This window comes from Motacilla alba, chromosome 19 (assembly GCF_015832195.1).
Source record: "Motacilla alba alba isolate MOTALB_02 chromosome 19, Motacilla_alba_V1.0_pri, whole genome shotgun sequence".
Taxonomy (NCBI): domain Eukaryota; kingdom Metazoa; phylum Chordata; class Aves; order Passeriformes; family Motacillidae; genus Motacilla; species Motacilla alba.
The window spans coordinates 4,375,830-4,389,909 of NC_052034.1; the positions used below are offsets into that span (position 1 = coordinate 4,375,830).

At 63.3% G+C, this 14,080-nt stretch overlaps 2 protein-coding genes across 2 annotated transcripts; both read left to right on the forward strand.

The window, feature by feature from the left end:
• The first annotated feature begins 428 nt into the window (after nt 1-428).
• SPAG5 (sperm associated antigen 5) lies at nt 429-10,094 on the forward strand. The gene is made up of 21 exons (XM_038158250.1): nt 429-2,146; nt 2,230-2,422; nt 2,961-3,059; nt 3,169-3,303; nt 3,595-3,714; nt 3,955-4,047; nt 4,204-4,338; nt 4,462-4,555; nt 4,639-4,732; nt 4,819-4,900; nt 5,341-5,474; nt 5,767-5,932; nt 6,080-6,269; nt 6,376-6,447; nt 6,580-6,703; nt 6,978-7,089; nt 7,288-7,368; nt 7,454-7,597; nt 7,746-7,820; nt 8,007-8,087; nt 8,169-10,094. Exons 1-21 carry the CDS (start codon nt 465-467, stop codon nt 8,274-8,276), a joined length of 4,014 nt encoding a protein of 1,337 aa, XP_038014178.1. The 5' UTR covers nt 429-464; the 3' UTR covers nt 8,277-10,094.
• Nucleotides 10,095-10,220: 126 nt separating this feature from the next.
• On the forward strand, nt 10,221-14,057 carry ALDOC (aldolase, fructose-bisphosphate C). Its single transcript, XM_038158252.1, is given in 10 exon segments — nt 10,221-10,352; nt 11,283-11,405; nt 11,490-11,653; nt 11,655-11,702; nt 11,789-11,843; nt 11,938-12,098; nt 12,586-12,669; nt 12,752-12,926; nt 13,007-13,206; nt 13,564-14,057. Coding segments are annotated over 9 exon segments (1,095 nt in total). The 5' UTR covers nt 10,221-10,352; nt 11,283-11,293; the 3' UTR covers nt 13,660-14,057.
• The last annotated feature ends 23 nt before the right edge of the window (nt 14,058-14,080 follow it).

Consider the following 14,080-nt stretch of genomic DNA (forward strand, 5'->3'; position numbering starts at 1 on the left):
CTTTGGAGTCCCCTAGGACATCCACCCATGAGCTCGGGACTCCCATCCTTAAGCCTGGTGCCTCTGAGTCCCCCAGCAATGCCACCCTTATTCCTGGTGCTTTGGAGACCTCCAGCAGCACCAGCCCAGAGGCCCCTGGCAGTCCTGTCCCACTGTCCAGCATGCCAGAGCTCCCTGACAACGCCGTGTCAGCCCCTCTGTGCAGTCCAGTCCTGGGACCCAGCACCCCAGAGCCCCCCAGCAGCACTGTGCCAGCCTCTGTATGCAGCTCCATCTCGGAGCCCTCCAGCAGCACCGTGCCAGCCTCTGTGTGCAGCTCCATCTCGGAGCCCTCCAGCAGCACCGTGCCAGCCTCTGTGTGCAGCTCCATCTCGGAGCCCTCCAGCAGCACCGTGCCAGCCTCTGTGTGCAGCTCCATCTCGGAGCCCTCCAGCAGCACCGTGCCAGCCTCTGTGTGCAGCTCCATGCCTGTGCCCAGCACCCCAGAGCCCCCCAGCAGCACCGTGCCAGCCTCTGTGTGCAGCTCCATCTTGGAGCCCTCCAGCAGCACCGTGCCAGCCTCTGTGTGCAGCTCCATGCCTGTGCCCAGCACCCCAGAGCCCCCCAGCAGCACCGTGCCAGCCTCTGTGTGCAGCTCCATGCCTGTACCCAGCACCCCAGAGCCCTCCAGCAGCACCATTCCAGTTTCCCCGTGCAGTTCCATCCTAGGATCCAGCACCCCAGAGTGCCCTGGCAACAGTCTGCAGCTCCATCCTGTGCCAGTCTCCCCGTGCAGCTCCATCCCAGTGGCCAGCATCTTGGAGTCCCCTGGCAGCACCATGTGCAGCCTTGTCCTGGGGCCCTGCACTCTGGAATCCCCTGGCAGCACCACCCCAGGGTTCCCCAACATTATTAGCTCAGTGTCTTGCAACCCAAACTCTCCAGGCAGCTCTGCTCTACCCCCCTGCAGCTCTGGGTCCCCTGGCAATGCCAGCACAGCCTCCTGCACCCCAGGGCCCCCTGGCACCAGCTCCACTCCGCAGAAGACTCCTTTCCGCAGGTGGCGAGCAGCACCTCCAGACTTTTCCTGCAGCTCTGTGGCCTCTGAGCCCCCATCTGCAAATGGGAGTGCTGATCATCTGCATTGCCAAGGCACCCCTGAGGGAGCTGAGTTCCCCACCCCTGTCCCCCCAGAACACAGCCCACCTGGCCTCCCTCCCATCGAGGCAAGTGGGTTGGAGCCTGCAGGGTCAGAAACCACTGTCACCCCTGTCACCTCGCCTGAATCCACCCTGGGTGCTGTGTCCTGGACGTTACCACTGGTGTGGCTGGAGAAGACCCTCAACACCTCGTTCCTGGTGGAATCCCTGCGGCACAGCCTGCCCCTCCGCAAGCTACAGCAGGATGCCAGCAGCAGTGTCACCCCCGTGACCACCACAGTTGCCAACACCAGCACGACCCCTGTGCCAACTGTGGTCACTGGCACCAGCATGACCCCTGTGTCCACTGTGGTTGCTGGTATTAGCACAACCCCAGTGCCCACCATGGTCACTGGCACCAGCACGACCCCCATGCCGACTGTGATCACTGGCACCAGCACGACCCCTGTATCTACTGTGGTTGCTGGCATTGGCACGAGCCCGGTGCCCACTGCGGTCACTGGCACCAGCATAACCCCTGTGTCCACTGTGGCTGCTGGCATTGGCACGAGCCCAGTGCCAACTGTGGTCGCTGGCACCAGCATAACCCCTGTGTCCACTGTGGTTGCTGGCACTGGCACGAGCCCAGTGCCAACTGTGGTCGCTGGCACCAGCACGACCCCTGTGCCTACTGTGGCTGCTGGCATTGGCACGAGCCCAGTGCCAACTGTGGTCGCTGGCACCAGCACGACCCCTGTGTCCACTGTGGCTGCTGGCATTGGCACGAGCCCAGTGCCAACTGTGGTCGCTGGCACCAGCACGACACCAGTGCCCACCACAGCCATTGGAACCAGCATGACCCCGGTGCCCTCTATGGCCACGGGCACCAGCATGACCCCGGTGCTCTCCACGGCCACCGGCACCTTCATGACCCCTCCGGAGGTGTGGGAGAGGAGCACGAACACATCCAGGGGAAGCCTGCCCTGTGCCAAGGACAGCGCTGCGGAAACAGACTCCCTGCTCTGGCAGTAAGTATGAGGACGTGCCACCCTGGACGGGGCTGTGGCACCTGTGGGCTGTCCTTGCCCTAAGCCCCTCTCTTTGTCCCCAGCTGTCCCCGGGAGCAGCTGAAGACCCTGCCACGGGCAGAGCTGGAGGGGAGGCTGGAGAGCACCCTCATCATCATCGAAGCCCTCTCGCTGCAGCTGCGGGACTGGCAGGAGAGCCAGCGGCCGCAGCCCGGCGTGGGGCCGGCCAAGCAGAGGGACGCGCTCACACAGACGGACACCACCCACCCCGAAGGGGTAAGAGTCCTCTCCGAGGCAATGCCATCCTGTTCCCTGCAGCCTCGGTGCTGTGACAGTGTCCTTGTGCCGCTGGCAAGACAGTGACCCCGTCTGGGTTGGTGGAGTGGAAGTAAAGCGCGGCTGCTGCATCACGCGCCCGGTGCTGCATTATCACGCCCCGATCAACCTGCTGAGTCTGCTGGATTCGAACCCTCGTGGGGGGAAACATCCCTGGTGCATGTGGCAGGAGGAGGGGAGCTGTCATGGCTGGCCAGCTCTCGCTGGCCCCTGGGTGGAGCGGGGCTGGTGCGAAGCGCCCTCTGCTCTGGTGGATGCCCCTGGGAGGAGGAGATCTACTGGCAGCTCTGCCTCGAGCAGGGAGGAAAACAGAGGCTGTGCAGTGGCACTGGGGAGTGGAATCTGCAGCTGGAGCTGGGTGCCTAGTGGCTGTCACGAGCCATGAGTGTGCCAGATCTCAGCCACGCAGGGCACATGTATCCCCCTGGTGCTGCCTGTGCCAGCTGCCGTAAGACCAGTGTCCTTGTCCCTTCCCCAGAAGGAAGCAGCCTGGAGCAGCCAGAGCCTCCTGTTCCAGGGCCTTGCAGATGCTGCTTTTCGGAGCTTGCAGGATGAGCAGGGAGCCCTCACGCAGGAGGTGAGCTCCCACACATCCCTCTGTTTCCCCTTTCCCCTGGCTTCTGGGAGACCTGTTGGCACTCACAGCAGCTGTACCTGGTGCCTCACGGTGCTGTCACCTCCCACAGCGGGAGCAGGAGAGGACCCTGGTGTCCCAGTGCCAGGCTGTGCCCGAGAGTGCTCCCAGCAAGGTGCAGAGCTGCCTGGAAGAGCGGGATGCCATCAGGCAGCGAGTGGATGAAGCCCTACGAGCCAAGGATCAGGTAAGGGAGCAGTTGTTGTGAGACTGAGGCAGTCTCAGCTGTCCTCATGCCTTTGGTGGGGCATCCTGCATCTCTACCCATTTCTGGGGATGAGAATCTCCCTGGCATCCCAGAGGAAGAAAATCCCAATGTGGAAGGCAAGAAGTGCTGTGTGATGGAGCCTTCTGGATGTATTTTTGGTGCGGGCTGTGCCCCCCTGGGAGCAGGAGTCCTCAGCTGGTGCAGGGGATGGCTCCTGGGAGTTTCCTCTTGTGTGACAGCGTGTCTGGAGCAGCATCCTCTCCTCTGCAGGGATATCTCTTCCTGGAGGCTTTCTGTGCCCACGCCAGCGCCCAGATCAGTGCCCGTGACCAGAGCCTGGCCTCCCAGCAAGAGCTGAGCATGCTGCTGGCCCAAGCCATCAGCCTGCAGGTACTGAGTGTGGTGCTATCCCCAGCTACCCCACGCTGGATCAGGGGCTGGAAGGGCATTGCAAAATCCTGAGCTTGGGTGATGCTCTGCGATGGGCTTGGGTGCACCAGAGGTTTTCTTGTGCTGCTGCTGGGAATCTGCTGCAGATTTGGCCTCAGGGCTGGTACTTGCCTCCCTTCATGGCCATTAAATGTGGCTTTTCTACCACAGCAGTGCTGACTCATTCCTCCTACCCTACAGGCATCCCTGTCTGCCGAGGCACAGTCTTTCCGGGAATTCTTAGATGCCACCTTTGAAAATCTGGAGAAAGAAAGGAGGGCCCTGGATGAGGAGGTGAGGGGTGTCCCGTGGGGGCTCAGCTCCTCACTGCCCTGCCAGTGCTCTGTGCTCTGGGTGCCATGACCTCTCCCTGGTCACACAGCAGGACAGTGCCACCAGTGCTACAGCAGTGCCACGCTGAGCTCTGCCTGGTGCTGTCTCCCTTCCCAGCGGGAGCAGATGAGGGCCCTGGTGTCCCAGTCCCATGCCCTGATGGAGCGTGTGCCTGGCAAGCTGCAGAGCTGCCTGGAGGAGCTGGCTGCCACGCGGGAACGAGCAGAGGAAGCTCTTCAAGCCAAGGAGGAGGTACAGGGGTGCCTCCCCTCAGTGCTCTGAGGAGTCTGAGGCACGGGGTGATTTGGGGCACCCCTTGGTGTGAGAACACCCCATGGGGAAGAGCACCATAGAGCAAGCACCGTGTCTCCACAGGCATCCTGCCAGCTGGAGAAAACCTTGGTGACGCTGCAGGACACAGAGGCTCAGCTGGAGCAGCTGACAGTGGCCAACTCACGCCTGGGCAAAGGTAGGGGTGGGAGATGTGGGGGCTGGAGCTGCCCCCTCCCCACCACCCCTGTCCCCCTCTGCTGACAACTCTGTCCCTCGCAGACCTGAGCTCTGTGATGATAAATCTGGCCAGCATGGAGCAGGAGCGGGATGCACTGCAGCAGGAGAATGAGAAGCAGTGGGAGGAGATGGCCCAGTGGGTTTGAGCCCTGATGTCCTGAGCCCCATCCCACCTCTGGCCCCCAAAACCCAGCACCCCCTGATCCCATCCCCTCCCCTCAGGCTGGCGCAGGAGAGGAACTCCCTGCAGCAGGAGTGCAAGGAGCTGTGCCAGGAGCTGAGGGAGGCCACCGAGTGCCGGGAGGTAGGAGCTGCCTGACCTTGCCTGCGCCGTCACGCGCTGCCGGCCCCCAACACGGCCTCTCCCTCTCTGGGAAGGCTGGCAGATGGCCAGGAGTGGGATTAGCCCTCCTACGGAGGGGGATGAGCTCGTGAGGCCGGTTGACATCCCGCACGTAGCGCAGCTTTTCATCCTGCCCGGCAGGGATTCCCAGGGAGGGGGCTGGGCAGCTCTTGGAGATAATTTTCTTGGAGATAAATTTCCCCCGCAGGCATGGAGCTGTCCCCCAGCCTGTGCTATGTCCCCAAGTAAACTGGTTTGTAAGGTTTGGGCTGCTGGGATAAAGCTGCCCCTGATTAGAAACTGCACCCTGAGGCATGGGAGGGTCTGTGCTGGGGGTCCCAATGAGCCCCCTCGGGTCTCTGCTTGGTTGCTCATGGTTGTGTCCCCCCACCCTCTTACAGTTCCTGGATCAGGAGAACAAAATGTGCCGCACGCAGCTGCTGGAGGTGGAGGGCAGGCTGAACTCCACGCTGGCCACGCTGCAGGAGCGTGTCCTGCAGCACAAGGAGCTGATGGAGTCCCACCAACGCCTGCGGTACTGCCCCACTCACCAGCTCCACTCAAACCCCTCTATTTTTGGGAAATCAAGCCCTTCCTGGGTGTCAGAGGGGACATTTTGACCATGGTCACTGCTGCTCCAGACAAGTGTAGTGGTCCAGGTGGGTGGGAGAGACTGTGGGGAAGGCCAACAGATCCCATCTTGAGGGAAACTGCCTAAATCTGTGGTATTTGCGCAGTTGCTGGTTCATGGTGAGAGGCAGGCATGTCCCCATCCCACATCGAGGAAGGGAAATGCTGCTCCTGCTGAGGCTGATGCCATCCCACAGGGAAGAGCAGGCTGCCCTCAGCAAGGAGCTGGACAGCACCAAGGCTGAGCTCCTCAGCTTGCAGACAAAGAGGAACAAAGTTTCTTGGTGCTCCACGGACATTATGGAGAGCAAGATGCGGTTGCAGGAGCTTGCTGACTGCCTCAAGGCTGCTCTGGAAGAGCAGGTAGGAGCCCTGTGGGGACAAGGACAACACGATGGCCTGGGGGAGGTCACACATTCATGGCTCTCCGTGGCATGGCTTTGAGACACTGTGCTTGCTGGGACAGTCACAAGCTGCACTCTGGTGCTGTACTCTCCTTCCCCTCTGAAGGATGATGATGATGCTCCATCGAGAAGCAAAGCCTGGACCCCGGGTCCCCGGACCCCGGGCTGGCAGACCCCACGCCGTGCCTGGACCCCGGCCTTCCGCACCCCGGCCTTCCACACGCCGGCGTGCCACACCCCGCATCGCGCCACCAGCTCCTTCGTGGGCAGCGTCCTGAAAGCCGTGGCAGGGAAAGGTGAGTGGAACCCCCTCTCTGGGTTTTGGGGAGTCCCAGGATGGGGATTGCTCCTTCCCGTGCTGGGGGATGCGCAGGACTGGGCACAGCCGCTGTTCTCTTGCAGATGCCAATGAAACCACCAGAAGTGGGAGTAGAGTTGCCAAGGACAAACTTGCACCTGTGTCAAAGGCAATAGGTATTGGGGCTGGGACCCTGCTCTGAAGCTGCAGGGCTGCAGTGCAGAGGGATGAGCAGCCACGCCTTCCTTTGTGTGCCCTGGGGCTGATGTTCCCTCGGTGTTGCTCATGGGGCTCTTTCCTGCCTGCAGATCCCGAGGACGCTCTGCTGGAGAGCGTGAAGGAGCTGAGAGCTGTGGTCTCCAACCTTGCCATGCTGAGCTCCCGCATCCAGGAACTGGAGCAGAGCGAGTTCAGGGCACTGCAGACAGAGATGTGAGTTCAGAGCGGGCTCGTGTCAAGGGTTGGGCACGGGCATCACTGTCCTGGGCATGGCCTTTCCTGCAGGCAGCCTGCCTGGGTCTGCCTCTTGCCCAGCCCTGGATTAGATTTCTCCTGTCATGGCTAGATGGGCTTTTTCCAGCTGGCTGGGCTGGACCAGGTGTCTTCTCTCACCATGGGCCCAGGGGCACGCCCAGGAGGGGGTTTGGTACCTGGTGCTGTGCTTGGCTGTGGTCCCCACCCTCTCACCACCACTGTGCTCTCCCAGCTCTGACCTGCAGCTCCGCCTGGAGACAGTGACAGCTGAGAGCCAGGAGAAGGTGGATGCCCAAGCTGCCACCATTGCCAAGCTGAACAAGGCACTGAGGACCAAGCTTGAGGTAAGCCAGAAGTGGGCCAGCGCTCACCCCAGGGCAGAGCCAAACTGGGACGGGCGCTGATCTAGGACATGGAGAAATCTGGTGATGCCCCATGGGTGTTCCTGGCTTGTCTGACCTCCAACATGAGAAAACCCGCTCTGGGTCCTGGGGGTGGCCAGGGTCGGGCACTGCCTGACCCCGCTTCTTCCTCCCTGTCAGAATGAGAAGGAGCTGCAGGACGTGGTGAAACAGCAGGAAGAGAAGATGTTGCAACTCATCGACAAGAGTGGGGAAGTCATGGTGTGTGATGGGGGCATGGGTGGGCAGCACCCTGGGGTGCTGCTGGGCACAGGACCCCTCCCAGCATCCCTTTTTTCCCCTGTAGAGGCTGAAGGCAGAAGTCTCGGAGCTGAAGCGCTTGCTCCAGCGTGCAGAGACAGAGGCCAAGGTGCTGTGGGAGGAGATGAGGGACAAGGAGCACCAGGTGGACACTGCCTACGTCCAGGAGCGGGTCATGCTGCGGCGGGAGGTGAGGCCGGGGAGCTGCAGGGCTGAGGGCTCCTCATGTCACCCCACCATGGACAAGGAGACCTCTTCAGACCTTGCTCCTCCCACCCTGACCCCACTTCAGAGCTTTCCCCCGCAGGGATCTTCAGCAGGGCTTGCTCCTTTTGCAGGTGGATAAACTGCGGCTGCTGCTGGTGGAAAAAGAGGATGAGAACATACGGCTCACTGACAAGTACCTGGAGCAGGTATGGGGAGCCTCAAGGGGCTGCCCTGGCTCCAGTCATAGAATCAGAATGGTTTGGGTAGGAAGGGACCATAAAGGTCACCTAGCTCCAACCCTCCTGACACGGGCAGGAGTCCTCTCTCCCTTCTGGGCTGGTCCCTGCCCAAGTTTGGAGCAGAGTTCTGACGGGCATCTCCCACCACCACAGGTCCGAGGGCTGGAGATGAAGTTCCATCATACCCAGAAAGTGCTGAGGACCCATGAAGAGATGCAGGAGAAGATAAAAGAGGTGAGAGTTACAGTTTATTTCTCACCCTTGCTGTGACTGCAACAACACCAACCCAAACACTGTTGCTGCTGCTGTCCCCAGGTCCTGTCGGCTGTTCCTGAGGTGGCTCTGGGTTGCCAGGAGCTCCAGAGCCTGCTGCACTACCTGGGCCTGAAGCCAGCCAGCAAGGAAGCTGCTGAGCCGCTATAGCCTGTAGCCTGAAACCTTTCCTGTTGTTAATGTTGTAATTATTTATTGAATAAAGTTGTGTTGGCTTTTACCCTGCCTGCTGTGTGCATTCAGGAAGCTCCTGGTGCTGTGGGTGGGGACAACTCGTCCAGCCTGTGCCGGTTGCTCCTGTTCTGTCACGGGGCTGTGGGCACAGCTCCCTGCCACCCCAGGGCCTCTCCTTCTTGGCGGGGGACACATCGTCCCCCCCTCTCTGCCAGTGTTTGCTCTCAATAAGGGCCCGCGTTCCCCAGGCTCCCACCCTGCGGCCCCGGCAGCAGCCTGAGTGCCCGGGCTGAGCCAGCTTCCCTCCCCTGCTCCCTGCTCCTCCTCCTGCCCTAGATTCCCTCCTGCCCTGCTCTGCAGGGGCTTGTCTGGACCCTGCACCCCGTCCTGGGGCTGCGGGCACGAGCCTGTTGCGTGGGACTTGTTCCAGAGGTTGGATTCCTCGCCTTATCGCAGGGATGGTTCCAGAGGTTGCATCCTGCACCCCCATCACGGGGCTGTGGGCACACGCCTGTTGCACGAGGATGTTTCCCCCTCCCAGGCTGGCTCCAGCACGCAGCATCCCATGGCTCAGCCAGCGCTGGGAGCTCTGCCAGCTCCTGCTCCCAACCCCCCTTGGTCGCTGCTGCTGCATGGAGGGGGGGCTCCCTTAGGGGCTCCCCAGCTCCCAGCACAGCTCCAACCTCACCTCCCTTCTTCCCTGCGGGGGCAGCTCCTGCGGGATCCCCCTCCCGGTGTTCCTGACCCCAAGGATGCTCCCCACCGCCATGGGGACCACGCGGCACCCTCCCTCCCCTGCGAGGGCCCAAAATAGCAGCACTCCAACAAGTGCTCTGGTTTTTAATGGCCTCTTTCTCCTGCCCAAGGGGGATGGAAATCACCTTCTCCTGCCCTCTGCCACAGCCCTGCCGCTCTGTGTGGGGCGGGTGCTGTGACACGTGGGGCGCTGGCACCGATTTATCTACCCGGGAAATGTTTGGGGCTGTGCCTCCGTGTCCTGGGTGTGTGGGTGGCTCGTGGCAGTGCTCTCTGCTCCCTGCCACTGCCTTCCTCCCTGCCCTGTGACCCCGTGGGGTCGGGTACAGCCTCCCGAGATGCAAGGCCAGCAGCGGGGGGCCCCGGCTCTGGGATGCAGGGAAATGTGTTCCCTTCCCTGGATTCGGGCCACGCAGGGCGGCTGAGCCTCCTTTTACGGCGGGATTCAGCACAGCGGGGCCCTGGCAGCCGTCCCCGTGGGGCGAGTGGGGACACTAGCATTGTCCCTGTGCCGGCTGCGGGTGGTTTTTTAGGGGGGGTTGGTCTCCTGTGAGTGTCCCCACCCTGTCCTGGAGGGTCTGGGGCTCAGTGCTGCTCCAGGGCACAGAGGTGGCACGGTTTGGGCATCCTGCACAGTTACAGTGACCCCAGCCTGGAGGTGGAATAAGGGGGTCCCTGGCTCAGGAGTGATGAAGAGAAAGTCTCTTTTTAGATAATAGTGGAAATAGGGGGCACAGCCTGGAGGTGGTTTGGAGGGGTCACTGTCCTTAGTTGGCAGTAGCAATAGGGGGGCACAGCAGGGTCCCCATCAGCAACAGGGGGGTGTCAGAGGTCCCTGCCCATAACCAAGCAGGGGTGGTTGGACAGAGGGGTCTCCAGCAGCAACTGGAGATGGCACAGTGGAATGGCCTAGGTGGCATGAGGGGGCCTTCCCATGACAAGGTGTGACTCAGCTGTGTCCCTGGGCGGTGGCAGGGGGGGCACAGAGGGGTCCCCATCACCAGAAAAGCATTGCAAACGTGTGATACAGTGGGGTCTCCAGCCTGTGATTGTCACCTTAGGGTCTCCAGGAGCAGGGGGCTTGTCGCCAGCGTGGGGCACGACCCCGGTGGGGGGGGGGGGGCGCAGCCGGCGGGGGGAGCGGGCGGTGGCGGGGGCGGGCCGGGGCGGGGCATGGGGCCGGTCCTGCCCGGTGCCGCCCCGCCGGTCACGTAGCTCTGCGGCACCGCAGCCACATTTACCGCGGGGCCAGAGCGCGCAGCCCGCAGTCCGTACTCGTCGCCGCCGCCCGACACGGTACTGGGGGAGCCGGGGGTCGGGGAGAGCCGAGGGGCCGGGGGGAAGCTGCTGGGGGGACAGCCGGGGGGTCCCGGCGGCGGGAGGCGGCAGCCCCGCCGAGCCTCCCGGGTGTCTCCGTGCGGCATCCCGGGGGTCGGTCCGCGCTGGGGGGGGCTCCAGGGCAGAGAGATCCCCGGGCATGGGGGTATTGGGGGTTTGGGGGGACCCAGGATCCTCCTCCTGCGCTGGCGGAGCTCGAGTTTCTACGGTGCCGGCCGGGGGAATCGAGCGCCCCGGCTTTTGGGGGCATAACCGGCCCCACGACGGCGCCAGCCCCGGGGTATCGCCATCCTTGGAGTACCCCAAACTTTGGGTACCTCCATCCCCGGGTTGTGCCGCCCTGGGGCGGCTCCGTCCCCCATTCCCGGGCTATTTCCGTCCCCCGGTATCCCTATCCCCGTGTTATCGTCATGGCCCACGTAACCTCCCCGCGGGTTATTCCCGACTATGGAGTATCTCCGTCTCGGGGTACCCCAAAGTCCGGGAAACTCCAGACTCAGGTAGTGCCTCCCTGGGGTTTCTCGTTCCCCTTTGCCCGGAGTATTTCCGCCCCCCCCGGCACCCCCATCCCCGGGCTGTTTCCGTTCCTCGCGGGGTATTCCCATCCCCAGGGTACCCCCATCCCGGTCCCCTCGTGTCCTGCGTGGGTCCCCAGGGAGCTGCGCTCCCTCAAGATGGCTGGGCTGGGGGCGGGCTGGCAGGCAGCAAAATGGCTGGGAGCTGCCCGGCATCCTCCACGATCCCTGCCACGAGGCTTATACAACGTGCCCTGGCCGGTGGGGTCGGGCTGCCAGCCCCGTGGGGGTCCCCGCTCCCCGGGGAAGGGGCTGTGTGTGGTTTCGGGGTGTCGCCCGGCTGGTGCGTGACTCAGTCCCCGTCCGCTCGCAGCCACCGCCACCATGACGCACCAACACCCCGCGCTGACGGCCGAGCAGAAGAAGGAGCTGTCGGACATCGCGCTGCGGATCGTGGCCCCGGGGAAGGGCATCCTGGCAGCCGATGAGTCCGTAGGTCAGTTTTGGGGGGGGAAATCTGTCCCGCCACCCCTTTTTCCCGCTCCGGATGGAGGCTGACGAGAGTGCTGGGTGCCTGCAGGGAGCATGGCCAAGCGCCTCAACCAGATTGGGGTGGAAAACACGGAGGAGAATCGCCGGCTGTACCGCCAGATCCTCTTCAGCGCCGACAGCCGGGTGAAGAAATGCATCGGGGGCGTCATCTTCTTCCATGAGACCATGTACCAGAAGGCTGATGACGGCACCCCCCTTCGTCCAGATGATCAAGGACAAGGGCATCGTTGTGGGCATCAAGGTGTGGAGGGTGTCCTGGTGGGTTTGTGGGGTGCTGAGGGTGCTTGGGGGGTGCTGGTGAGGCTCAGCCTTCCTCTCATTCCACAGGTGGACAAGGGTGTTGTGCCTCTGGCCGGGACCGATGGCGAGACCACCACGCAGGGTAGGTGTTGCAGGGGCTGTGAGGTGTGGAGCCAGGGGGTTTGGGGCTGGAGCCACGGGATTTGTGGCTGTGGGGCTGACGTGCTGCCCCCCAGGTCTGGATGGGCTGTGGGAGCGCTGTGCCCAGTACAAGAAGGACGGGGCAGACTTTGCCAAGTGGCGCTGCGTGCTGAAGATCAGCGAGCACACTCCCTCCGCGCTTGCCATCATGGAGAACGCCAACGTCCTGGCCCGCTACGCCAGCATCTGCCAGCAGGTATGCCTGCTGCCATCGCCCCCAGGGTGGGCAGTGACCTGTAGGATGGGTACTGACTTGTGTGGGCAGGTATTGGCCCATGGGGGTGGGCACACGTCTGTGATGATCAGCATTGCGCCTGTGCAGTGTTGATGATCCCTGGGGATCATCCCCAGCAGCTGGACATAACCGTGTTGGGTAACACTCACGTGGGTGGACATGGGGCATTGCCCCGTGGCACGGGCATCACCCGTAGGGTCAGGTGTCAATCCGTGGGGCCAGGGTGGCTACGTGCACCTCACAAACCTGGGCATTACCCCACAGGGCCCGGAACTGACCCTCCCAGCTTGGGCATCCCCCCATGGGGCTGGGCATCACCACCAAGGGTGGCCTTGAGCTCGAGGCTGAGCATTGCTCTGCAGGTCTGAGCATTGTCCCACGTAGCCATGGGGCTGAGGGGTGCCCAGGGACATCACTGTGATGGCATCTGCTGTTGTGCTGCTTGCAGAACGGCATCGTGCCCATCGTGGAGCCGGAGATTCTGCCTGATGGTGACCACGATCTCAAGCGGTGCCAGTACGTGACGGAGAAGGTGAGTGGTGGGGTGGCAGCAGGGCGGGCACCGTGCCGTGCCGTGCCATGCCAGGGGACTCCACGCTGCCTGTCCTCCCCAGGTGCTGGCAGCTGTCTACAAGGCACTGAGCGACCACCACATCTACCTGGAGGGGACCCTGCTGAAGCCCAACATGGTGACCCCTGGGCACTCCTGCCCCACCAAGTACAGCCCGGAGGAGATCGCCATGGCCACTGTCACCGCTCTGCGCCGCACCGTGCCCCCAGCCGTGCCAGGTACCAGCCCTGGCATGTGGCAGAGACCAGGAGAGCGATACCCTGTGTCCCCTCCCGTGCCATAACCCTGCTCTCCACAGGTGTCACCTTCCTGTCTGGGGGTCAGAGTGAGGAGGAGGCTTCCATCAACCTCAATGCCATCAACACATGCCCGCTGGTGCGGCCATGGGCCCTCACCTTCTCCTACGGGCGGGCGCTGCAGGCGTCGGCGCTCAGCGCCTGGCGCGGGCAGAAGGACAACGCTGAAGCTGCCACCGAGGAGTTTGTCAAGCGTGCAGAGGTGATGGGGGTGGCTCTCCTGGGAGGGGAGTGCCAGGGGCTGGGGTGGTGAGGACACCGAGGACTGTGTGCCCATGGGAGGAGGGGTGGCTGAGGACCATGTCCCAGAGGCTGAGAGAAAACAGCCTGCAGGATGCCAGGGACCATGGTCCCCATGGAAGAGACACAGTTCTGTCTCTGTGGGGGGAACATTGAGAGCTGTGTTCCTATAGGGGAGTGAGGGGTGCCAAGGGCCACATCCCTGCTCTGCTCCCCAGGTGTCCCCATGAGCTGGGGGACCTGAAGGCTGTGTCCCCAGTTCCTTGGGGACCTTGAGTGACACCCCAAGCGTGACCGCTGACCTTTCCTTCCCCCGCAGGTGAACGGGCTGGCAGCGCTGGGCAAGTACGAGGGCAGCGGGGACGACTCGGGGGCCGCCGGGCAGTCCCTCTACGTGGCCAACCACGCGTACTGAGCCCCGGCCGGGCACCCCACCGGCCCCGGCCCCCGCCCCGGCCCCTCCCCGCCACCGCTCACACCCCGCTTCCACCCCAGCCGCCCAGGGGAGCCGCCACGCGGGGAGGGGAAGGGGGGAGCGCCCCGCGGGATGTCCGCAGATGGAATGGGGGGTCCGGCTCAGCCGGGCTCTGGGGGGAGCCACCCGGGTGCCCCTTTGGCCGGGGGCTCCGGCCGGGCCGTGAGGGGAGGAGGGCAGGCCGCGTGGGGGGCGGGAGGGGAGGCCTGGGGGTGCCCCTGCCCTGCCGTAGCTTTGCAGTCCTGGTCGCTGCCGCCCTTGGGGCGCCTGTGTTGTGTTCGCCGTGTGCACCCCGTGTACCAAATAGCCTAACAACGAATAAATGGTAGAGACAGCGCTGTGCCGCCTCTTTCCTCGCCCC